The sequence below is a fragment of the Magallana gigas genome, chromosome 4 (assembly GCF_963853765.1).
Source record: "Magallana gigas chromosome 4, xbMagGiga1.1, whole genome shotgun sequence".
Lineage (NCBI taxonomy): Eukaryota > Metazoa > Mollusca > Bivalvia > Ostreida > Ostreidae > Magallana > Magallana gigas.
The window spans coordinates 2,780,272-2,808,200 of NC_088856.1; the positions used below are offsets into that span (position 1 = coordinate 2,780,272).

At 35.4% G+C, this 27,929-nt stretch overlaps 1 protein-coding gene across 3 annotated transcripts; it reads right to left on the reverse strand.

Moving 5' to 3' along the window:
- On the reverse strand, positions 1-27,822 carry LOC105348419 (kinesin-like protein klp-3). Of its 3 annotated transcripts, XM_066080916.1 has the most exons (19): positions 27,371-27,822; positions 16,938-17,278; positions 16,326-16,355; positions 10,407-10,514; positions 9,905-9,982; positions 9,347-9,508; positions 8,884-9,106; positions 8,359-8,453; positions 8,023-8,073; positions 7,735-7,857; positions 7,015-7,164; positions 6,756-6,872; positions 6,365-6,538; positions 5,835-5,971; positions 5,656-5,719; positions 4,984-5,189; positions 3,879-4,065; positions 3,505-3,600; positions 1-2,491 (listed from the first exon to the last, which is right to left on the reverse strand). In XM_066080916.1, exons 2-19 carry the CDS (start codon positions 17,265-17,267, stop codon positions 2,357-2,359), a joined length of 2,466 nt encoding a protein of 821 aa, XP_065936988.1. In that variant the 5' UTR covers positions 17,268-17,278; positions 27,371-27,822; the 3' UTR covers positions 1-2,356. The 3 variants fall into 3 exon arrangements, with proteins under 3 accessions (XP_065936988.1, XP_065936989.1, XP_065936987.1); XM_066080917.1 differs by lacking the exon at positions 16,326-16,355; XM_066080915.1 differs by lacking the exons at positions 16,326-16,355; positions 16,938-17,278; positions 27,371-27,822 and adding an exon at positions 14,295-15,108.
- Between the last annotated feature and the right edge of the window lie 107 nt (positions 27,823-27,929).

Here is a 27,929-nt window from a genome sequence, read left to right on the forward strand (position 1 = left end):
TAAAACGGAAAATATTTTATTGCATCAAAAATAAGACCTACTCAATCTGTAAACAACGGTATCACAGTTTTATCATGAAGGGGGGGGCATCTTCATTCAAATATCAAAGATCAAATCAAAGCAAACAGACAAAATATTCAAAATCATCAATCTTTGTTCACACAGACTGTCAGGTTACAGCATAAACTGACAATTTACAGCATGAACTCACAATTTACAGCATGGAATGACAATTCAGAGCATGGATTAACAGATTACAGCATAATTTATTTGCTTACATTGGCAGCAAACACAGCTAAAATAAAATACATTGTATACCATAAGTTCCTATCTTGGATTGAAAATTCACTGCAGAGATGGATACATTTATCTGATTGAGCTTAAAGAAAGATTTGGATTTATATTGTTTGCAATACAGACAGCATTATCATGCAGCCTAAAATGTGAATATAGAAGAACAATTGACAGCCAATACGGATACCATAGAAAGCCTGCAGACTCACTGTACAGGGATTGTGTCACAGTTCATAGTTAGCAGCAGACTTCAACAAGTGAATTTGAGGGAGAAAAGCCTCCTCCATCACTCACACACCTTTCATTCTGTATGTTGGAGATCTACTCCAATATGAAAACTTTCAAGCGTATAGCTAGAGTCAATATGGTACATAACATGATATAAAGTGTTAGCATGGTTTACATGCTGTATAATCCATTCGGTTTGTTGATTATCAAATTAAAGAATAAATTACAAAGTGATTATAAAATAAATATAAATGATAATTGAATTGTAAATACAAATAAATATAACAAAAAGATAACAAATATCGTAATCCCTGTACAATTATTTTTTAACTGCAGACTTTTGGTGGACATCCTTATCAATCAGTCTTTGGTATATACTGGTGATACTTTTTGCTTATCAGGATAATTATCCATCATACCAAATTTGACACTGGTATCAAGTGTGAATTTTCATTCAAGCTGATAAAAAGGAAGGAATTTGTTTAATTCCCCCTTGGTAAGCCTGCCTCTATAATTTACTGTATTGGTACTGGTTTGTGTCACTGATAAACAGTGTTATATCATAGACAAGGACAACAACACTCTACATGGGGGGAGGATGGTTGGACGGAAAGGGAGAAATCTCTCAAACTTCTATCACAGAATGGCTAAAGAAAAGACATTGATCATTTCCTTTGTAAATATGAACAATATTTGATGTAAACATAAAATTAAGATGTAAAAGAGAGTGTAAATGTACAATATAAATAAATACCCATATTCTCTATCTCTTTAAAGATTCAAGTAAATACAAAGGTATGTATATTATACCCAGTTTCGTAAGTACATATTTATAAATGCAATACTTGGTTCTGTTTGATGTTTAGCAACATAAACTCATAATACATTATAAGCAATCCTCTTTGTGATATACACTGACTCTGTGCTGCATCTAGATTAACTCTGGACCATCAAACGATCAGTCTGTTCATTAATTGTGTAATAATTCTACAAGACATTACAGTGCACCAAAGGCTGAATCAAAGAATTGTCTTCTGTTGATACAAACAATATTACTCCCTCATCAGCTGGCTATGTGAATGAACATTATAAGTTCAACAATTGTCTTGGTGTGTATACCATATAAAGTTAAGAGCAGATCGAGATGAAAAAAGTTGACAATTGATGAATGAAGCACTTCAACAGTAATACTGATTGTGTGAAGGCATTATGGTATAATGTTGGTGTTTTCATTGAAAGATACAGGTACATACAACTCCAAACTACGAAGTTAACAATAAAACAGACCATTCTAATTTCTGAACATAGGTGCAGATTCACATCAATTTCTTTTATCTATCACAGGGAGCATTTCATGACTTTTTACTGTGTATATACATATTATAACGAAGTTTATCCCAATGGAAACAGACAGAGCACCCCAAAATTAATTCAAATGTGAAATGTACCTTAAGTTAAACATTTTAAACATGACAATACCTTGGTACATGTATCATTATTGATTAACTAATTAAAACTAAAACCAATACATGTATCACCAATGTCACTTTTTTCGAGATATAGTATAGCTCCTCTATCATTTTTTCTAAAAACAACTTTTAAGTGCTGGTATCATAAAAAGGGGGAAGGGAGGTTTTTTCTTAATAAATAATTTGAATTTATAAACAAGAAGTGAACAATATGAATTGGGGTTGTTGGAAATGCATGATCACATGATAAGAATCAGAAAACTATAATGCCACTGTTACAGATATCATGACATCACATCGTGTAGACGGTGTGTTGATCCCTGGGGATAACGTTCTCTCTGACTCCACCCACTGACCGGGACCAATCACTGTGGACCTTTCCTGATGTTCTGTTTGGCCTGTCCTAGAGCGATCTGTTTGGCGTTGGATCCAAAGTTGAGCGTACTGACTGTCTCTGAGAAGTTGTTCACGTCCGGGCTAACATTGACAAACAGGCAGGCCTGAAACAGAAAGGCCACACGGTAAAGTCTGAAACTAGAGAGACTGTTTATATGGTGTCATATACATATAGCAATGTACTTGATTTTGATGAAAGTTGTTCTCTCGGGGGAAAAAAAACAATTTGATGTTCTGCGTATAACCCATAGGGGGCCCCTATATTTTCTGCCACGCGCATGCTCAGCTAGATAGCGTCAGTCTCCATTGTTTACTTCTGACGAGAACGTATGTTTACAGCTTTGCTTTAACCACCACCCTCCCCACCTCCTTATGCTACTATTTTTAGTTTTGAATATTTTGTTTAAATGGCGTGCCGATGGCGCCCCATCTTTGACAAATGTTTTTTGATTATAGCTTTTTATTATAACATGTAACATACTTGTAATGTAAACTGAAAAATGTTTTCTGTGAAATTGTTCACTTACAAATGTTGCTTTTATTTAGTTAGTTTACATTATATCATGTTGCATAATTTACTTTGTCATTTATTTAGTTAATAAATGACCTTTCTTTATCCTTACATGTGTTTTATGTTATACTTGGCAATACTGAGCTCACATGTGTCAAACCGAGCACCACCCTAACATGTTTCTATAAAACATTTAAAAAGAACAGACAGCAAAAAGTAACACCTTAAGGAGGCTGGATGGCCAACAACTTAATGATTAGATCTACCTTAAATTTTTAAATCTGATCTTTTAAGCTATAAACTATCATATAGTGAAGAAAAATTCAATACAATTTAACTTTAAAATAAGAACATTTTCCTTTAAGATGCCCACAACCATGGAGCCCTCTTAACAGTATCATGCTCAGTAATCTGCATTCAAAAACATTTCAATTACTGCCACACTGAGAACTTTATGAGATACAATCTTGTGAGTTTAATCCAATTTTATTATTAGAATGTAATTACTTATAAAGACAAATTGTTAGATTAGACAATTTGGTATATGAAGATTCTGTGTTAATAGTAACCACAGATATCTTTTGAGAGAATATATGACCAGCTTACCTTGGCATCCCCACCCAGGGAGGGCTGTAGAATCTGGGTCAGTTTGGAGTTCCTGTAAGGTACGTGTAACTGGCTGGTCCTCAGGGCAGTAAACACCTTGATAACAAATTGTACATACATTTATATGTTTATAAATTAACCATATCAGACATTCAATAATGCAAAACAATGAAAATGTTTCTATAGCACATGTCATAGTAGTTAAGTTATTCATATATAAGAATAGTTCATTGAGAGCAGTTAAAACTAATTAATTTACATTGCTTATGTTCTAGATGTTTCTGGCATCAACACATCATGTACATGTTTTAGAGCTGTTATTCTATGGCAGACTACATGACCTTCTGACCACATGACCCCTAAGGTTGACCTACCTGTCCGAGGGCAGACAGTGACTTGTTGATGGCCGCAGCCTCCACCAATCTCTGGCCCTCCGCCTCGGTCTTTGAGATTCGTTCTGACCCCGCCAAGTCACAGAGAATCAGTGTACCCTTGGTTATTGCATTTGTGACCTTGTCTTGACCTTCAACACTCAACATCAGCAGCAGATGTGAGCGGGAACTGCACCAAACAAAAAATGGAGATTTGTAAAAACAGTTTGTATAATACATGTAATATTATAGAGTTAAACTATGAAATGTCCTGATCAGAATTACCTTAGAGTAATAGTATATAAATAGTGCCTGTTTGGGAGGGTAACTGTTGAAATTGACACCCTGAGAGAACCATTGTCAACCTCCGCTGTGCTGAATTCTACAGCCAACCATACGCGCATAATTTACGCACATGTAGCAATTCGTTGTGTTACCCGTTGCCAAATGTGTTGCTAACGCTGAGGGTTAATAGAACGGATTACCAACTGTGTCTAAACCAATCAGATTTCAGTATTTAACTTGAAATTATAATAATAAATGTTGGTGCATTTTTTAAGTTTGTTCTATAATACCGGTGCATTTATTTGGTTTAGACAATATAATATACAGTTAATGACTGGGTATGAGGGCAAGATATGAATTGTTTGACCTGAAACTGCAGGCCGAAGGCAACATTTTACCTTCAGGTCAAACAAAATATATGTTGCCCAAAACCCAGTGAATAACTGTTTTGTTATACCCTTCAGTTACATTAAATGCCTTAAAATCCTGTGACGCCCTTTTTCGTATCATATCAAACAACAACTCTCTCTGCACTTAACCTCAGCTATTTCCGTTCTGCCGAGTTCGGACAAAAATTAATTAGCTGTGACGTTGCGGTCAAACAATTTCGAAGTTGGACTGGTAGACTGGTCAACACCGAAATTGTCAGACCGGTGAAATATCATTCAATTTACTGCACTTTTTATTAATTATAGAGAAGATTAAACAATAAACAATGCATTTACTGACAGGATTTTTTTATAGTGTTTTGATTAAAATGTTTATGTATATTAATAAATTCCAAAATTTAGAAGCAATCCTTTTTTTTTTCACACTAACTGACCTGGTAGAGTTCATTTTAGTGGACGCCACGGTGCGGTTCTTGTCTCCCTGAGCCATTGTTTTCTTGATGTCGTCCAGATTACGGATCACGACCTCCTTCAGATTGGGGATGGACACCTTGTTCCCGGCCGTCCTCAGTTCCAGAGGCTTAGCGTCCGTCGTCAACAGGTCCTGTATGGTCTCATTGTAAATCTCTATCAGTGACACCTGGGAGGAAAATTAATTTAACATGATAAGGAAGAAGATGGATAGGTCTTGTGTGGTTCCAAAGCTGATTTTTTTAATTTTGTCGTTACTGATATACATAATTCTGTAATTACGAAGAGAAACGTTGATGTTTTTAGCTCTGGTATGACTGTGACCTGGGATACTGATTGTCAAAGAAGAACTACCTTCTAAGCCTCTTTTAAATAAATGCCATGTTGATAAAAATAAGACATTGATTGAAAATAAGACATTGACTTTGGTCAAAAGACTAAAGGTCCATGTCATAACACATCATCTGGTCATGAAAACCTTTGCTAAGAATGAGATTCTTATGTTTCTTTTTTAAAAAAGTGACTGACTGGACACACAAAAGCAACAGACAGACAGTCATTATGATTTCAAATAACCGCATCCTCTTTGACTTCAAGGGCAATATTAAATGTTGTGAGGTGTCTACTGTACTAACCTTCAGTGTGTAAGTCACGGTTTCCGCCCTCTCTTTACAGACATCAAACAGCTCCTTCATAGCCCTAGAAAATAAAACAGTAAATTTAACTTCACATGCTTATTACAGTAACAGTGACAGAGGGAGTCAGCGGTTTGAATGATCTGGCTTCTCTAAGACTTTGACAGCAGCTGCCTGACCTGATGTTGATTCCTGGGTTGTTGTCAGGTCCCATCATGGTGAATGTTTTTCCTGAGCCGGTCTGTCCGTACGCCATCAGACAGACATTGTATCCATCCACACAGGAAGTGATGATACCCTTAGTGTCACCGAAGATCTACAAGTTAACCATCACAGTTAGAGCACGCAGCTAATGGTAGGTAATTTGTATATAAGAATATATCAAAAAGTCGCATTTTATTTTTTTCATAGTTATTTCAGCATGAAGTATTTTTCATTTATTTTTAAGACCTGTGTACAATGCTTACTGAATAAATAGCTATGTAACATTTTCAACATAAAGGGACCACAGAATTTACAGTCTCATGTAAAAGCTTTTCCTTCCTTCCATATAGTGGGGTTTGAACACCTAGCTAGCACAAAGATTGTGTTCCTTGTTAGATGGCATTGAAATGGACATAAGTCACTTGCTTCAGGGTATGACTGAATAATCTCCCTAATTTCATGACTTTCTTTGGTTACAAGGTACGACTGCCATAAGTATATTTACCTGTTCTTGTGTGGAGTTAGGATCGTAGACTTTGTCAAAAGAAAACATTTTCTTCTGCTGGTTGTTGTCAGTGGCAACAATGTCGCTGTCTGTGGGGAACTTGAGACAACAGCCAGCCCTGTCGTCACGCCGGGCACGACAGAACACGCGGATGTTTCCTCGCAGCTCTTGTAACTGTCAATATTAGAAATTATTAAACGTAAGAAAATAAACAGCAGAATTTAAAGTACACAAATATCATTGATAAATTATTTTTTATTGTAGCTGTTTTTAACATGAGTGAAATCTTTGCTTAGATTTATATACCAAGAATAGGATTGTCATTCAATTTATTGCTTAGTCTACTGTTCACTATTTGACCTTTGACTAACTGAGCCTTTGACCTACTGACCTGGTTATAGAGGAGCTTCCGCTGCATGGCCTCCTTCCTGTAGAGAGCCCGGATTTCCTCCATCTCCTCCTGACTGCCGCTGCTGCTTGACTTGACGTTCTTCATACCGTCAATGGCCTAAAGACAGATTTCTCATCACTGCATTTATGTATTACTATGTGGTCAGAATTGAGGGTTATTTAAGAGTTTAACCAAAAATAGTACACCCTGCTAGATTACTGGTGCAAAGTTTAATGAGACAAGATTTAGCTTTCATTACCTTAGACATCTGGCCCCTGAGAACATCAAAGTAGCGCTGGACGTCCATCTTGAGATGAACTTGTGACTTGCGGAGCTCCTTGGCCGTGTTGTTGAGTAACAATATATCCTCTGGATCCACGGTTTCCTCCTTTACTACCTGAGTTACCACCTACAGAAGTTAACACTGTGTATGTTATCCAATGGCATGTACAATATTCCAGTACTAAGTTTAAGTGTAAAATACATGACATTGTGTAACCTATAATAACATCAATATAATGCAAAAAGCTATCAATTAACCTGATATGGTAAATGAATTTGTGTCAGGTTGTGCATATTTTTGTGGGCTGTTATAAATGCCCAACAAATTTAGCTTAAAAGTTTTAGATAAAAGATTATCCACTTGAGAAGTTTTGGGTCAGTATTTAACTAAACAAGTCATGTGTCAGTAATTATTTACTGGTATTTAGGGTCAGTAGTTATTTACCTGAGGAGTTTTGGGTCAGTAGGTATTTACCTGAGGAGTTTTTGGTCATTAGTTATTTACCTGAGGAGTTATGGGTCAGTATACGTAGTTATTTACCTGAGGAGTTTTGGGTCATTAGTTATTTTAAATTACCTGAGGAGTTTTGGGTCAGTAATCACTTACCTGAGGAGTTTTGGGTCAGTATTCACTTACCTGAGGAGTTTTGGGTCAGTAATCACTTACCTGAGGAGTTTTGGGTCAGTAATCACTTACCTGAGGAGTTTTGGGTCGCTGCATGGCTGTCTTTGGTCTGCTCTGCTGGAGGGACATCAGCTGAGCCTCGTGTTGCTTGTTCTCCACTTCTAGCTCCATAATCTTCTCTTCTTGTTCGTTGACCTTAAGAAGATTTTTATTACTTGTAAAACTCTACCTGTTCCACTGCTTTATTCTGTCTAAGTAGACCATACTGTTGTCAACTGTTTAATCCATTTATTGCAGCCATATTATTGTAAACTACTCTTAAGTCTGACCAATGAGGCCCCACTGTTATCATCCACTCACCAGTTTCTCAGCCTCCACTCGGGCCGTTCTCTCCTGTTTCAGGGATTCTTCCTACAAGCAACAAATATCACATAAATTATGGTTAAAGTGCCATTATTGTGTGATGGAAAATTCTACAGACAATGTATGGCATTGCCTTAGAGAATTTTTCTTTTGTTTTCAAATATAAGAAACAATGCATACCCTCAATTGATTTTCATATATGATATACATGTAACTGTAATACCATTGAGTCTTTATTTTAATCAATGATGAAATTAGAACAACATCAAAACCATATTTCCTCAATGTCCCTTTGACCTTGACCTTTGACTATCAATGACATTGACCACTCACCACTTCCTTTAACTGCATCCTGAGTTTTTCAATAGTGTCATCCTTCTCTTCAACTGCTTTGGCTTCCTTGTGAGTTTTGGGGGCTTTTAACCAGGCTAGAATATTAAACATTAATTCAATGTTAATCCTCAAAATTGAAAATGAAAATTCTGTATTAATAAATAATGAACTGCCTTAACTGTTGCAATTTTGATACTGATATGACCTTGACTTTGGTCAAATGGCCAAAAATCAGTCATGACACATACAAGGAAGCTTAGAAGAACCAACAATGTTAAATTCTTCTTGTAATGAAAACCATAAATCCGGTTTGGGGTTTTTTCCGCATGTCACAAATTATGCAAAAATGGGAAAAATGTGCAGCATTTTTAATTTGCATCAGTCATTTTTGTGATTTAAAAAGTTTCTTCTAGGAAATAATACACTATTTTATTTCTGCGTATTTCTGCGTAGCCAATAATCTGTGTTAAAAGAAAAAATGACTAGATATATTGGTTCTACTGCACATTAATCAGCTCAACTTACGATCCCCCTCCAGATACAGGTACGTGGACATGCATTCGTCTGGGTCATAGTTACACTGCCGTAGGAGGGCCAGGATGTCCTGCCTGTCCCCCCAGGTGGGCAGGGCTTCCTCCACCTGGTCCACCAGCTTACTCACCATCTCATGATGGAGCTCCCACCCAGTGGGCAGCCTCATCCACTGGCCCTGGGTGTGGTCGTAGAAACAGTGGATGTTGTGCTTCCGCTGAAAGAGACAGGAGAATATAAACATGTAACTAAGTGTATTCAACTTCAAAATCAATGTATGATATATCAATCCTTCTAATGAATAGTGTCTTAATGCAAATAAGCAAGGAAGTGCCGCAGTTCATCACTTTTTGCTAGGCAACCTCTTTTTTACATACAAATTTTTTTCAATACATGTTTCAGTACAGCTTCACCGAGGTCCCCATTTCTTTATTTCTCATTGTAAAGTGAGATTTACCTGGAATATATAGGTGGGGATCCGGCCTCTCTTTGGGTGGTTGAGGACGCCCTCTCTGTCATCCTGACCACTTGAGGACTGTGCCTGGGGCCGGCCCCCGGACGCCCCCGCCCCAGACGATGATTGTTGCTGCTGTTGCTGTTGCTGGCGCCGCCTGTTCTCCTGTCAAGCAATACCACAATAAGCATTAGCATTGCCAAGCTTACTGTTGCTTGAACATTGAACATTGAGCAATTTGATGGATTTAGTGTTGAGTGTATCATAAAATCAAAAATTCATATTTGAAAAGTGATTGTCAATGACATTATGTATCTGTGATGTGATACTGCATGTTTAATTCCACAAAAATTGATGTCAATATATATCAATGGAAACACAGTATCACGTTTTAAAACTCTAAAGGTCTAATAGACCATGATGAAATATTATGATTTAAAGATATTTTAACACTGATTTGAAAGTGAATTTTATATTTTTTTGATTCTTGTTCAATATGCTTAAACTCTTCTTTTTCAAATTCAAAACATGATCATTTGATTTAAGCCAATGAGATCTTACGTTTTCCTGGTCTTTGACCACCGAGTTGGTGATAAGTAATCCCTCGTTGTACCATCTCTTGGGGAACGGTTGCCATTCCTGTCAATCAGTGAAAATACAAAAAACTGTACTTGTTCCAAGAAACGAATCCTTACGATAACCAGAATAGAACGAAAATGTAAGTAAACTAAGACATTCTAATTAAAATTATTTTTTAATGATCTCTACTCCATGATTCATAAATAAAACATGACCAAGGAGACTAGATGTAATTAGCAACATAAATGTTCATATTCTAAACTCTATATAATGTGTCAATATCCATTTTTTTTATATGAATTGTAATATAAAATTTTCCTACTCATGAAACAGTAGAAGTCTGACCGCCCCAAGCTACAAGTTATTTACCCAGAACAGATCTGGGCTCATTAAAACACAGAAATAGTAGACAAACTAAAAGTATATAACATTACTGGTAGTTAATAATTGATTGAAAGTTTTTATAAATTTTGTGATTCCTCACCTTTGACCCCCAGTCGTCAAGGTAAAACCTCATTCCATCTAGGTACATACACTGGAACTCTTTGCCGCTCTTATGATAGAACGTCTCAAATATAATGTCCTCACGACCCTAGGGTAAAGAACAAAATCTTTTATTTACCAAATGTGATGCACAGAATATTCCTATCTTGTCATACCTTGGCCCAATGTAAATGATTTATAATTAATCTCAGTATTTGGTCTGTGAAAAAGCAGAAAAAAACCCAAAGATATAAACAATATATAATTTATAGTAATTTATTCTGACATCTTTTCACCGAAATGACTCCATGTGCATGCAAGTTCTTATAAAAGCAATTTAATTTATGAATTAATACAATGTTTTAGTACTGTAGACGTGGAAAACATAACGGTGTTTTTAATTTCACTATGTTCACGGTTGGACTATTTTCCGTGAATTTAACAACATCGTGTACATTTTGATAGTTGAGTTCAATTATGATCCTTTTTATCCTTTTTATAAAGAGTTATTTTTTTAAAGGGGGGGGGGGGGGGGAATTGAGTCATTTTGTGAAGGGACCAAATTTTGCTATGTTAGAAATTAAAGGGGCATGGCCACGATTTTGGTTGAATTCTATTTTTCTGTTTTTATTATTTACAATGCTTTAGGAATGCATTTCTAATGATCAACTGAAATTTAAGAGTCAGTTGCAGAGTTATACGCTAGATACAGGGCTCCCAATTCTTTGTCATGTAAACAAGGTTCGTGCCCTGTATTTGTTTACATAGGTTCAATATACCAGTAAAACATCTTTTTCGAGCTGATTTGTCTATCTTCTTATTCATTTTAAGCATAAAGAACCAGTTTCTAACGTTTAACACAAATTTTAGGTATAAAACTGGGATTTTTGCTTCAACATTCAAAATGTAAACAAAATTTATGTTTACATAGCAAAGAATTGTAAGCTCTATAACTCGCTTATAACTCAAAAATGACACGCAAATTTTGGTTGCCTATTAAAAATACCTTACTAAAACATAGTAAACATTAAAATCCGAAAAACAACTTTTGACCAAAACCGTGACCATGCCCCTTTAATTATTGTATATAAACCATTGTCATTAAAAACTTTTATAAACAAAAGATTGGTTTATCACAATGAACCTTTTTCAGTAAAAACATTCATAAGCGGTTTATAATTAACATTTTTTTATAAAGACATGCTGCATTATTAAATTAATAAACAAAGTAAAGTATATTCAAAAGAATAACACATAATTCACAGTCAGATACTATAGTATAAACCAGATATTAACTAGAGGTACTGTGAGCAAGCTCACAATTGATACCCCCCGCTAAGAAAATATTCATACCGCGTGTATTTTTGCTATTATAGAAAATATTGGAATAATCTATTTCACTGTCCATTTTCTATACATAACAACTGCTTTATTTTTGAAAACTGTTAATTTTTAGCTTCTAATATTTCCATTAATACAAGACATGACACAGACAGAATTTAGCTTTTTTGAAACAATGACCTTGAACTTTCTCAAATGACCTTGGGTCAAGGTCATGACACACCCTTAGGTCATAAGCAATCTTTGTGTGAAGTAAAAACTCCCAATGTTTCCCCATTAGAAAGATATGGACCGGACACAAATTTTGCACTTTTTCTGCCAGTGACCTTGACCTTGCCCGAATGACCTTGGGTCAAGGTCATGACACACCCTTAGGTCATAAGCAATCTTTGTGTGAAGTAAAAACTTCCAATGTTTCTCCATAAGAAAGATATGGACCGGACACAAATTTTGCACTTTTTCTGCCAGTGACCTTGACCTTGCCCAAATGACCTTGGGTCAAGGTCATGACACACCCGTAGGTCATAAGCAATCTTTGTGTGAAGTAAGAACTTCCAATGTTTCTCCATAAGAAAGATATGGACCAGACACGATTGCACAGACAGACGCACAGACGGACGTACAGACAGACGGACGGACGGACGGACGGACAAGTTGATTCCTATAAACCCCCCCAAACTTTGTTTGCGGGGGATATAAAAATACTGTTCCCCCTTTACCATCCTGGTATTAATGTGGTTATGAGTGCAATCTTTTAAGTTCAACACATCAAACCATTCCTGTGTTAATGTTAACTCGACAATCCAAGCTTCAGTTTGATCTTTGTCCACATTACATCCACTACTTCGTGACCATTAATATTACAAACAAAGTACTAAAGGGGGTCCTAGCTTCCCTAACAGTCCTATACAAGGGGACAAACTCATACAAACCACTTAGAGTGTTATAATGCATGAATCTATAAAGTGTCTTGCACGTTGGTTTACATGTAAACAAGTCTCTCTCTCCCATATCTCTCCTCTCTCTCTCTCTCTCTTTGTTGGTTTCTAGCTTCTAGATTGTCTGTCTACTGTAAATGTGGTTATTTACGCTGGTGGTTAATTACATGTTTTCTGGAGTTAAATAATATGCCAGGGTATTAAATACGTGGATGCATGATTTACCACAAGCAAGTTTTACCTTTTTTACCATCCACACTGGGGTATTTTACCTCGTATTAAACTAATGTTTTAGAATTATTTCCTAGACGCATAAATAACGACTTTTACAGTAAGTGCCTGTCTGTCTCCCTGTCTGACATGTGTCTCTCTTTCTGTCTATCTTTCTGTGTGCGTGTTGCCACAATTCAATATCATGGTTCATTTATTATTTAAAAAAAAACTTTACATTAAAACACCAACACGTTCTTTAAATACAAGAAAGGTAAAAATCAATATTAGCCCCATCTCCTCTCAGACTGACTTTACTCTGACCCCAACGCTGCAGCTAGCCAGCTGGAAAGCCATTTCCTACACTGCTGGTCTCAAACCACCTTTACATGGTGACAATATGGATTTCTAATTTACAATTTTCAAATGACTCCTGCAAGGCTACAAGAATATTACTCCTTGTAGGCCAATGACTTGATCAATACACCAGGTAAATCAAGGCACAGCGATCACTGATCCTCACATCTTACAATACCCAGGTATTGATATAAGTTATATCTATACCAAGATGTAAATATTTGGTTCAAACCATGGAAAAGCCTCAACTAGGGATTAATAAGACAATTAGTTCTCCTAGAACATGCCAATGTTTATGAAGTTAGCTGTCATATCTTTTGCTGTGGCACACACTGCTTGCAGTTCATACATGTATGACTCATCTAAAATATTCTGAATAAAGGAATTAGATTTTGAAGAAATCTATAATCATCCATATCAGATTTTGATTAAACACATGTGCAAGGGTGGAATAAAATTGCCTTTTTCAACAGTAATTTTGATATGATAATACTTAATTTTGGTTAATGATGTTATGACCCTGACCTTAGTCAAATGACCTTCATAGCTCAACTTCAAATCATGATTAACCTTTTTGCCAAGTTTGAGCTACTGATGGTGTTTTTCAAGTTATGGATCAGACATAAAAGTAGGATCAGAAGACAGACAGACAGACAGAATTTGCACATGAAAGGTTTTGAGGGATAATGCTGACTTACACATGAACACAAATGACAATGACTAAAAATCCTGGAGCTCTGATGGTATCTGAGAGCATGCATGCGTCTAACAGACACTATTTTGTATACACGAACAGATTCTGCCTTATAGTGCCATTATAAATTTTCTGGTTAGACTCTGCATACAAGAACAGAATCAGCCGACAAGGTCCCTGTGACTTACAACACTGATGCTTTGTTTGCTATGTTTTAGTTTTCTCTGAACATATTTTGTATACAAGAACAGATTCTGTCTTCACTAAGCTTTTTTGGTATCAGTTTTTCTCTTAATACTAGATTCTGCGTACAAGAGCAGAATCCACCTACAAGAACCCCATGACTTACAACGCCTGCACTCTGCTCAGCAGCATTGTTTCTCTGTCCGCCTGCTGCCTCCATTCTCTCTGTGGCCTGTTGACCCCCTGGTCCTGACCTCTGTTGACCTGTTGAATCTTGACCCTGGTTTCTCTGTCCTGGAGAACTACCCTCCTTCCCAGAACTAGTTTTGTCTGGTGCTCCTTCTTGCTTGGTTCCCTGTGGGATTTTAGAGTTCCCCGCAGCCTCCACCTGTTGGTTGGCCGAGGCCTGGCCTGATCCAGTTAATCCCTGACTTGAACTTTGACCCTCACTAATCCTTTGTTGATTACTACCAGTAATCTGTGCCTTTCGGCCTGTGTTTGTGGGGTTGCTAGTTTTGGGAGGGGGCTTGGAGGATCCAGACCCCATGGCTTGTTTCAGACTTACAGATAGCTGTGTTTCCTGTCATAGTCACTGAATTGTCATCCACTGTATATCACTCCCCTGTTGTGAAGGGATTAGGTAAACCTTTACCCTCCAAAAAATCACTGACTTCAACAACAAGACACAAAATCACACAGCCTCTCTACCCTCAGCAGCGGTAAAATTTCTCCTTCAAATTTTATTTTCACTCCAAAAGATCCGGCTCGTTTTAAGAGAAACCTGTTGAATTTTCCTGTGCTATTATCCAGGACTATTCAACCGCAATGACAAAGTATTGATTGATTGTTATGTTAAGGTTTACGGAGGCCATTTAAATGATCTACCCAAAAGAATTGTCTACGGAGACCTTTTGCAATCGCTGTTTAATACATGATGCATGCACGAATTGCCAATGAAATGTTACACTTTTCAAATAAGTTTAAAAGACATGCAGTAATTGATTTGTACTTTTGAAAGTTACTTTAGTTAGTACATTTATTGCCTCATGAATATTTCATTTAACAATTAAACATGCTTTTGGACACAGACTTTATATACATATACCAGAAAGAGTGTAAGAACATGTTCTGAAAATTAAACGTTCTAAAAAAATTAAATGTCCAAATGTTCATTTGTCTTAAAGCTAGTCAAGTCTTTTTAAATCCGGTCCTTTGTAACCGTAAAACAAACTAGGTCAATATATGGTCATAATCCTTTACAAGTGTTACAAAAGCATGCAGATATCTGCTTAAATAAAACAGTTTGAAGACTATAGTGGGTGAACATCATGACTGTAGTTTTAGTTTGTATGACTGTTGCCAGGATTTTCCTGGCTGGTGGTCCAACGAGAACAAATGGTCATATGGTACACCGCAGTTGAAACGTACCGTCTTGACTTGCTACCTTAATTAAATTACTGTCAAACAATTAGTGACAAAAACTTATGGAAATTTAAAGAGATGTACGTTATAACACTGATGCTCCTGAGTGATAAATGTTTAAATAGAAACAAGAAGTCCATTGGTCATAATGATCACCTGATCATTATCATTTCTCTCAGAATTCAGTTCACATAACTTAATCTTAATACATATCTACAACTAAAACTGATTTCCTAAACAAGATTTCCAGTTGTCAGCAAATATTATCATTACTCTTTTTTTTTAAATCAGAAATTAAAAACTAGTTCAATTATTTTCATCATACATGTTATATAAAAATTATTGTCATATAATGTTGAAATTTAAAAGGATAAAATCTGGTAATGAATACGACATTATTGAAACAGTAGATACACAGTACATCACAATAAGGTAAACAACACTTGCATGCACAATATTGACATGCATTAAGTGAATAGAGGGGTGAAGGGGGAAAGGTCAGGGTTACAGGGTGGGGGTATAAATTAGGTCAGAAAAGGTTTGTAAGTTAAAGAAGACAATAAGATTTCATTCATGCAAACACTTGACAGCCAGCACACTGGACTAGATGGGTGTTTCAGAGGAAGCTTAATTACGGGACAGAGCTTATAGGGTCAGAAAGGGGTTATCAAATCCAAAACTTGTACATGCATAAAACCAGAATATAAGTTTCACAAAACCATCAGCGGTCGGGGTTAGGGTAAAGCACACATTGATAACACAACACGCTGCTCACCGCCTCCTCCTGGCCTGATGGTTGAGAGGACTAGAAAAATGAAACGCTGGATTGATAAAGCAGAAGCAGGCTAGTCTAAAAACACATGTAGCTAGTATCTTAAGTTTGTGAGATTGGTCTTAATGATCCCTACATTCAAAACCACTCCCCTTAATCACTGTTTTACATCTAATTAATTCAACTTCATCCTTTATTTTGAAATAGAATTTGGTACAATTTCATATTTGATGCTTTTTTAAGAAGCAAAATTTAACTTGATATGATAATCAAACAAAAAGTATTATCTTTGAGAAAGTGTTCAAAGCAATAAAATATTAATGTTTCTATGTGAACACATATATCTTACTAGCTCAACTTTCACTATTAGACTAATCTAAATCACAGCAAACGTCATAAACGCTAAAAGCTTTTAAAAAGTTCAATTACGAGTAAGCAATTATATATTTTAAAGCACATTGCCACAATAGGTCTATAATGGCATTTTTCTACTGCTAAATTGTGACAAAAAAGTAAAAAAATATTGCAAGAATCTCACTCATAAAAAAGTTAAAAAGTTTCTATCTACAATGATCTTCTACTAAGTAACATGAGGTTATAGAAAGTAGGCCTTACCCCACGCTGGTTACCCTGTCCGTGCTGTCTGGGAGTGCTACCCCCTGGGGCCTGACCCTGCCTCTGGGTGCTACCCCCAGGCTGACTCTGGCGCTGACTGCGCCCCTCTGAACTTTGACCTGGCCTGTTTGCATTCTGCCGGGGCGTATTGCTTTGTCGTGGCGTGTTGTTCTGACTAGCATGCTGCATTTCTACTTCCTGGAACCCTCCCCCTTTCCGTCGCGCCCGGTCTGGAGGTCCTCCATTCTGTGTGCGGTTATCCCGGGGAGTGGGTGTGGCCTGGACACGGATCGCGTTGGGACTTTCATCAGCTGACGCCCCATTCCCCATCTCTTGTACACCTAGTCACAGAGCAAACAACATTACTGCCTCTGTCATCCATTTACAAAACATCAAATTGCCCAACCTATGAATTAGGGGATTTAAAATCTAAAAGGTTTTCAAAGTAAAGATTGTTAATTAAGGGCCTCACCCCTCAATATGGATTTTACTGATCCTAATGGCAACCAGATCAGCAACTGCTAACTATCTACCAGAACCCGGTAACTTACATGTACATCCTATTTATCAACAATGGTCACTTATCAGTGGTGCAGACCAAAAGGGATAAGGGGAACAACTCCTTTCAAAGAGCAATAATCTTAAAAATTCCGAAGAAAATATTTCTACTGAGGGTAGATAAAGGATATTTTGTCTGTAAGCTATCAACACAAAACCATTCAAGAAAAATAAGCTCAATATCAGAAAAAGACATTTTAATAGTAGGGTGAGGGGGAAGGTTTATTGAAGATAGCACATTAAATAGGTTATAAGTTTCAAAGTACTCCACTCAGTTTTCTGGACATCAACATATGCAGAAATGTCCTAGAGTACTGGTATCAGTAAACCAAAGACCCCACCCAAGGACCCCACCCAAATACCAGAACCCACACTCAGTCAGAGATTTCACAAGAAGGATTTTTAAATATTAATTCATTTCAATAATATGAACAACAGAGCTGTAACCTAATACATTTTCTTTTTTAAGCATTTACATCAAAATATTAAAGGCAAATAAATGCAGTTTTATTGATGTTCCAAGGTAAATAGCTTTAATTCTTCTAATAAACATGAAGATACAATCTTTTAAAAATCTAAGGTATGTAATTTTATACATCAACTTTTATTTTCTTTTTAGTAATCGAAAAGCCACAAAAAGTCAACTACAGAAAATGGTCTGATATTTATCGCTTCTGGAAAACGGACCATCATGATCAGTTAAGTGGAGTCCAATGTACCAGAACCCCTGACCCACTTCACCAGTCGGTCATGAATTCCACAATTTTTACAAAGGCCTGACTTTGCTCTTAACAATAAATTGCCATCAACTCAGGTTGCCTGCTAGATGCCTAACTGAAGTAAAGCAGATTTTAATTATAACAGCATTTTCACCATATAACCGCTAGGCTTCGTAGTCTGTACCTTATATACAAGGACTGCTTTAATTACAAATTTAAAGAACTTAAAACAAAATCGTATATCTCTACAGTCACATGTAATGAACTTCAGGAAGTAAAATTTATACAAGATCATTACCGTATGTCTTAAATATCTTAGTAATATACTGGTAGTTTACTGATATTATATGCTCAAACAATAACTTGAAAATAATGACAATTTTAAAATTTGGTCGTAAGTCGTAAATTCTTTTTTAAAAACGCAGCCCCAAACTCCTGACCCGGGGGCCACAAATTTGATAATATTATGCTTAAGGGATCTTTGCTCAACATTAGCATGTACAAATACAATTACTTTGATTGCTAGAAGCCTCGGAGAAGAGAAGGAAATTATTACAACTTACATTAATTTTTACAACTTTTACCCAGAACATAAGCACCCTGGAGAGTGAATATCAGTTTTAAATTTATGTTTCTCAGAAATACAATACACCCAGTTTGGTCAGGATTGACACAAAGTAGCACAGAGAAGAAGTTAACAGACAGCAAAATTAAAGCAAGACAGGCGAACTAAAAAGCCATTATGATGTCATAGACATATATGTACCATTCATTCATGATCCAGGTTATACTGAAAGATCATGTCTGACTAAATGATGTTATTTACTGCTCTATGAAAGCAATGTAAATCAAACTAAGGTGGTGCCAAAACTTAAATAGACCCTTTAATAACTCATGGTATTACTGCAGTACTGCTCTCATGGAGAGCAAATTATTATAATTTGGTTAAATATGCAGTTTCGCAAATTGTTTATAAATCTTTGTCATTTATCAATAATTGCAATATTCTACCAACTTAATGTTTGCCACACTTTATAATCCCCCCCCCTAAATAGCCGTATTACAGTTACTGTGATTTAGAGGTCTACTGTAAGTGAGTGAGTGTGGAATCATTAAAATACGTGGGGGTCAATTTTCGTGGATTTCTTAAATTTTACAGGTTCATGGGGATGTAATTTTGTGTATTCTTTTACAAAAGTTTACAACAGGAAATATGACTTTATAACACTAATTTATTAATCCGTGGAGGAAAATTGAGCCACCATGAAATCTAATGATTGATTCACCATACTAATCTGGGTTTTTTTTGGGGGGGGGGGGGGGGGGGTTTCGAAAATTTGCAAAAATGGGAAAAATATGTAGCATTTTTAATTTGTGTAAGTCATTTTTTGCGATTTTAATAGTTCCTTTTAGAAAATAATATAGGATATAATTTCTACATATTCAATATTTTGCGACATGAAAGAGATCGCAAAAATAGCGAAAATTACATCATTGCGAAAATTACCAAATATACGGTATTTGTTATACATGATAGTGAATAAAGAAATGTATTTAATACAAAACCCTTTTATTATTCAATAACATTTCAATTATCGTAATTCATTTAAACTGGATTAAAAAATGGCAAAAGTATTTGAGAACTTTGTACCTCAAGTTACAGTAATTGTTGGTTTAACAAACTGATGTGGTAACGGCAAAGACAGCTCTTAATCCACTGAAGAACACTTACCGGTAAATTGGGAAGAGAATTTACTGTCGGGTTGATTCAAAAGTTAGAACATTAAAAATATACAGGGAGACATTAATTTATTGCTGGTATGAGGAACCTTTACATGGCGTTTTATTATACGTTCATTCCCCAGCACTCTCTATTTTGACTTCAATCTAAAGAGAGTCAACTCTTTATTGCGTAAGTCATGGAATGCACCATTATGTTGCCAGCCATAAACTATCCTTGCATAATGCTTCAATTTGATCAAGATAAAATACGCAAGATTTTAGTACATACTCTATAAATTGATAATATGTACATAACCAAAACACTTTTTAAACTCAAAACTTGGCAGTAGTCCATAGACTGCAAGCACATGTCAATAAGGCCACACCAATATAATTTATTGTTCGGTGGACATCCGATTAAACAAGGTACGAGCAGGCAAGCATTTAAATATAATAAAGTTATTATTTTTTGTAGCCAAAATTTTTAGGTGGTTCATACATAAATCTGTGCAGACAGTTATATTTTTTCTACTTGTTTCTGGTTTATAAATTAAAACTATTCAAAATGCGAAAAATAGAGTGGAAATAGCGCAAAATGACATTTCTAAAAATGTAAATGCAGGTCTGTGACTTTATGGGAAAATTCAATTGTCACTTCAGATAGTTGAGATATAATTCTGTTAAAGCAAAAAAAAAAAAAAAAACTGGGGGCCCAATTTTTTTGCATTTTCCCCTTAAACGTAAAAAATTTCAATAAAAAAAAACAAATGTACCCATTTTGGGGCCAGTAATTACAGAAAATTTTTCACCTGCAGAAAAAAGAGTCAAACCATAATATTGATTGTGCATATATATTCTGAATTCTAGTCAGTGACAAATGTTTATCCTTATTTTACAGCCTTTTGAAATATTTGACTTTAATCTAAGCTTCAAAATTCAATCTTTTATCAACCTCAGAGAGTGAAGAAGAGAGACTGTCAACCTATTGAATTAATACGAACAGATCTACAGCTATAAATTATATAGCTACTATTGATAAATGATAATTATACAATCCGATACCATCTGACTGCTTGTTAAAAGACAGAAATCTATCCACATCCAATCATTTTTTAAGGGTAAACAGTATACATGTTGACTGGGGTAGAGCTGCAACAGTTGATCTGTCGGACCGGCTCGCAAACTGTTGCCCAAGGCCGAAGGCGAGCCGGTCCGACAGATCAACTGTTGCCCGAGACACAGTCAACAACTGTTTTGATATACCCCTTCTAATCAATAACATATTTTTGCAGAATGTGACGTCACCGGTCAACAGTCGATTTTAACAGTTGATCTTAACAGTTCCAATCCAAAAGTTCCAGTCCAACAGTCAAAATGCTGGACTTTTTTTCGTATAGAGTTATATAGTAACTGTTTTACAAGGGTATAACAATTCAGCAATATTTGTTTTAACAGAGATTTTCAAATAAGTTGATGTGGTAGGAGTATGTGCCAATTTTTAGCCGGGCTCTGCTTAAAGCAGAGTCCTGGCTCTAGGCAGGCAAATCGCCAATGTTACTATAAATAGCAAAGTAAACAAAAAACCAAACAGCGTCAAAGTAAAAGCTTCCGCTATACTAAATAGTTACACAGAGAGCCAAGTTTTGGCAAAAGTGTTGGCATTTTGTTTTATTTTTTTTTTATTTTAGAGAGAATTGTCAATCATTTTTAGTTTTCTTATCAATAACGTGTTTTAAAAACAAGACTATGCATTTTTGACACATGTATACAATGCGCATGAATTTCCAAGAACTACTTTACTGCGCGTTGAAGAAATGGGGATTGAATATATAACGCTTCTTGCAAAATTCAAAGCAGCAACTGTTAATTTTTTTTTCTACTAGAGAGACATATTTTTGTTTATAGCCGCTTACAACATTTGGTCGCTCTTTGACGCTTTGCCGACATTAAAAGCATGAGAGAGAGAGAGAGAGAGAGAGAGAGAGAGATTTTTTTTCAGTCTTTACTACACAATATGCATAATGACACCAAGAGAGCCCGGCTTTCAGTACTTCAGTACTTTGATTATTACATGTATTACAAAAATTAATAAAAATCCTTAACTTCTGAAGTCTGTTGATCTGAGATTCCAGCAACTAAGACATATTCAGTAATTTTAAGTTTTTGCATTCGTTTTTAGAGTTCATAAAATATGTAGAGCAGTCTAGTTTAAGGTAATCCTACCTGAATCGGCAAACCTGGTCAGTATAACTGTACTTAATCCTTCGTTAAGCTAATTGTCTGTCAGTTCCTATAATCTAGATCCACTTAATCTACACTAATCTGCAGAGTCCCTTTCGTTTGCACCAGTACTGTTCGTTGTTTGTAGAATGATTTCGTGTTTTAGATGGAACAATGCTGATCAATTTTTCTCATAATTATGATTGATCAATTTTTCCCATAATTATGTATGGTTCATTGCCTTTTGGATTATGTACCTCCATCAGAAATCAATTTACGTGCAATAAAAAACAATACCGGATACTCGTTTGATTTATTTCGATGCCGCACTGGAAAAGGGCAGAGAACTCTATGTTGAAGCCTATCATATGGTAATCAACATGATCGATAAGAATTAATTAATTAATTTTATGCGATTTTTATTCATACACCTACTGTATAAACATGTGTATGTGAATGTTATAGGAAAAGTTCCTGTTTATAATACATATATCCATTTTATTTAGGAGACTTGTGATACACAGCCTCATTGATATAGATACACAGAGTATAAGGGGTTCTAGTACAATAAATGCATTGTGGCACTGGCCAAGAACTTGCTTTGGTGAGGAACTGACAGACACACCTTGAGATGCCAATGGCTCCATTATGTTTACTTTCAATCAAACATTCAATAAATATTTCATCTTCTAAATACATGTACTTTGTTTAATGACCCTTCAATATTTCTCCTTCCCGATCATTTCTAGATGACTTAATGCCTCAAAATTAGCCGGACCTCATCACAGGTATAGCTTAATTTTGCATCTCAGTTTCTTTTATCAAGTTGAGAAAACTGTTAGTGATTCTGAGTTAAACTCATGTAGTGCATGGACATTAATTTCTTTTCAGAGCTATTATATACATTAACCTAGTTAGTGGACAGAACTTGCGTAAAACCATACTTTCATATTTGTGACTGCCTACTGCAAAAGACAACCAACACCATTGTAAGTATAATCTGACTTAAATTTGTGCAGCTTTATGGTCACACATGCAGGTATATACAGACACCGGGCTATTCATAGCAATGACTTGGTGTAGCTATTTAAAAGCCTTTTAGCTGTACACTACAGAATACCGTTAGGTCAACTGTAGCATGAAATTAAGCTCCTGAACACTGCACATAGCATCAGTTTATGCTGCAATGTTAAGCATCACTTCAAACTGACATTTACCTGACTTCTAAAACAGTTGTGCCAAGGAAAAAGGGTGTATGCGTGTTGTCTCAAACTCTAAGTTTGGAAAAATGTTAAGCTTAAAGAAAGCAGAGATACAAATAATGTTATTTATGCCTCTGAAGAAAGTAAAACATCAAATAGCAAAAATAGTTTCGAGATGAAAAAATTAAAATAGAAACATGATGTAAATACAATGAATTAAACCTTAGAAAGTGTACAGCTGAATTTTTAATGAACAACATGAATTGGGATCACAGAGAAGTTAAAACCCAGGATCATGAAGCAATCTTAGACTTAAGTCGAAATTTGTACACCGTCTTATTGTCTTGTGAATGAATACATCAAAAAATTGAAATGCTTTTAAAATGCCTCTCTATATCGTGTTAGTAGTTATAAATTTTAAACAAAAATTTATGACAAATTTTAATTGTATATATGATGGTAAATTTGTTAAGTCTAAAAATGCTTCATCATACAGATCTCGAGGCCTGCCTCCACTCAGCAGTCAGTCAAGGTGTTACCTTGATCATTACCCGCTGACTCCAGTGTTTATTCAACTCATAAAAACAAGTCGCCTCAAATTAGATCTACAACAATCAATATTGATTTTTGCAAGGTAGTTCAGTCTCAAGACCCCTTCTGATAACAAAGGGACGGCGGAATTCTCTGGCAGTACAGTACACGCATGAAATTTATTCCCAAATGCTTTAATGTGAGAGTTTCTGCTAAAGTCCTCTTTACCATTAATCACGGAAAAGCTGTTAGCCTATCAAAAGAGGAGAAAGGCCATGGGGGATAAAAATGAACACGACAGTTCAAACAAATCATATGGGCCAAAGTGTAGGGTCCCCCCACACCCAGCGCGGAGCACTTAAATCACACACTAAAAGCCCAGATAGGATTCATTCAGGTGTGTGATAATTATCATAAACTTGATTAGGGAATGCTCACGACATCTTACCTCTTTAAATGGCCAACAGTATGTACCATCAATAGGCCAAACATCAATTGAGAATCAATCATTAAAATTTCTTTCAAAATTTGGTACAAAAACCAGGTATAATATGTACATACAGCTATGAGGAAAATTCTTAAATGTTAAACGGTTATTTAGCTTGTGACAATTAAATAAATAATAATTACACTTGCTTACAAGTATATTAATGGGTTAATATCACGCATGCTTCAAATAGTTCATGTGAAACTTCTTAATAAAGTTGTATCCCGAAGTTTATTATACTTTTAGTCCATAAAATGCTAGCAAATATTTGTCAGAAGGAAAAGTCTGTTTATAGCTACTCTAGGGTCCCTACACCATTACATCAAGTTTAAAGTTAAAATCATATTATAAACAAAACATCTACCGGTATTTTACTTTAACATTATTGTCACAATATATGTAAGTAGTAATGAAGAAAAAAGTTCACAAATCCTGAAGACTTCAAAGTTCAATCAGATCCTTAGTTTTTACGGCGTAATCTTTAGGCCATTAATAAATAATGACAAAACATTATACCGGACCACTAGGTTTGAATTTTGATTTGAGATCATTAAGAGAAGAGCTATTGATCTGGTAGCCTCTCCAAGAAACAGGGAAATGGATTTTTCTTTGGGCTACAATTTAAATAGCACTGAGCAGTAGAACTTTGTACATACATATATATAATGCTACCAGTGAAAAATCTATACCATTAAACTTGTATATCCAGGATGTATTAAGCCTTCCAATACCTACCAATATAATGATTTTTTCTGTCTCATCAAAAGGGCACACCATATACTCTCTCTCTCTCTCTCTCTCTCTCTCTCTCTCTCTCTCTCTCTCTCTCTCTCTCTCTCTCTCTCTCTCTCTCTTATCACAATTTACTACATGTAACATATCACTGAATTTACATATGTCTTATTTCTGTTAAAAATAAATATATCAAATTGAATTTAGATTTTTTTTTTTTTTTTGGTTGATCAAAATGAACATACATGTGCCTGGCAGTAACATACATGTACAAAATGTAATGTGCATATCAAATGAACAGCAGTCAATATATCTAGTTCTAATGTTGATCCTGGAGATCACCAAGTCTTTTCTAAGGGAGAACAGGTCTTATATTTGGCCTCATTCCCAACCTCAAATATCTTTTATTCTCAATCAAAACATCAAACAGAAAGTTTATCTCCTGTACATGATCACAAAAAATAATGGCATTTACAGTGAAATTCATGCATAGTTTCCTAAATGTGAGATTGAAACCAACTTTTCCAAAATTTGCCAAAATTACGCAAAATTTCACACTAAATTTCTGAATCATATAAAATCTTAAGGCAATCCCCAGAATAGGTAGAAAAAATACTATAATCTAACAGATCATGTCACTGACAGTTAATAAACAAGACTGCTCCAATATCTGTAAGTTAACCCTAATACATGGAGACTAAGGACCATGTACCGGTATACACAAATCAGTATCAGCAGCTCTGTTATCAGAAACAGTCAGATACCAGAATGTATAATATAAGTTCTGAATATGACACCCCTTAAATTTTCTTACTGTATCTGTTTTGAAAGCATTATCTAAGTTCACTTGACATACATTTTGAACTATAAAGAGTAATCACTAAATATTTAATCCAACATAAATACAATAAAGTCCCACTTGAGGATATTTACATGTAGCTGTTAAGACTGGAACCTGCTTATACTCATTACTGGTTGTCAGATCGGCTGATTCCACAGACCTATATAAATTCTTGTGGTTCAATGACTCTTTATATTACTTCCATTCTTGGTACCGACCATCAACTTGTGTTTTTTGTACAACCAACAGTTTGTTGTTCAACAGACACACAACCTATTGTACAATGTATGGACATCAGGGATAAAAATAATGATTTTTCCGGAGTGGCATTGGCTTTCAGCTAAAATTGGTCAAAGTCAATTGAGAATTTTAACTGTGCCTTTAGACCATGTATTTTTGGATTAGAAATAACATAACTGGCCTACAGGGCAAGTCCTAGTCAGTGTGTACTCATTAAACCAAATCCTATGATAACAAATTATCCAGTCTGTGACCATCTGACCATCAGTAGGTCAAGCCCCGAGACTTATAACGATTTCAAGACTTACAGGTTAATTATTGTACAGTCATACAAAAGTGAAAACATGCTGCAAAATCATTAAATTTCTAATTAGACATGTTACTACGTGCTGAACAGGCATCATCACATGTAACTTATTGTACAGACTTGTAACTTGCTGTACAGACATGTAACTTGTTGAACGGATATGTAACTTATTGTATAGACCTATAACTTATCCTAACTTGTAGCTTGTACATACTTATAACTTGGTGTACAGACATGTAACTTGTTGAACAGATAGGTAACTTATTGTATAGACCTATAACTTATCCTAACTTGTAGCTTGTACATACTTATAACTTGGTGTACAGACATGTAACTTGTTGAACAGATAGGTAACTTATTGTATAGACCTATAACTTATCCTAACTTGTAGCTTGTACATACTTATAACTTGGTGTACAGACATGTAACTTGTTGAACAGATAGGTAACTTATTGTATAGACCTATAACTTATCCTAACTTGTAGCTTGTACATACTTGTAACTTGGTGTACAGGCATGTAACTTGTTGTAGAAACATGTACATGTTGGACAGACATGTACCTTGTATCGATATATAACTTGTACACTATAAAAGCCAAGAAAAGTTTGACTTTTTTAATTTCGGCTGTATTCTTTAATTAACTTGACAAGGTAGAGGAAATGCGAATTATTTTTTATTCTTGTAACAAATATTGGTTCAACTGTAGAAAAAATGTTCCCATGTCAGTTTTTAATGTTCTTTATATAAACATATTTGGACAAAGTTGTAACCATTAAATAATTCCATTCCAAGGACAATAATAAAAAGGTATGTATCAACACTGATTACTACACAGGTGTTTCATGTACTTCTGTTGTAAAAATGGTGACTTACCTAATGTTTTTGGTTTGGACAATAAGATATCCTATTAATTATAGCCGATTCCAATTTAATTTTGAATAAGTTTTAGCATTCCACCATAAATAGTCCCCTTGATATCTCGATACTCGGTAAAAATTGAACTTTAGTAACATTTCCAATCCATATTTGTGTGAAAATCAAATATTGTTGGTTTAATTCAAAGTTAAATTCTTCTCTTTTCCATTCATTCAGTTCAACTCCCTGTACTGTCCTTTGAAGCTGTCCTCGGTTCAAACTATCAGACCCTATCCAAATTTTATGACAGAAAGTTCATTGGAAGCTTCCATTTAAATGACCTTGCGTTCCAGTAAAGGAATGACTTATTCATTTTTTTGTTGACACTTCAAAGACGTCACATATTGAGCGATTGATCAAAACTCCCCGAATCGCCTGTCGCTACCTAGCAAGAACCAAACATGTTTACATCATATTCAGATAAACGTTTAAACAGGATGAAATTTTAAAGTGGAAATTACAAGTTTATTAATGACGGCGATCATGTCTAAATTAAATGAAAATACTGCTTGATCGA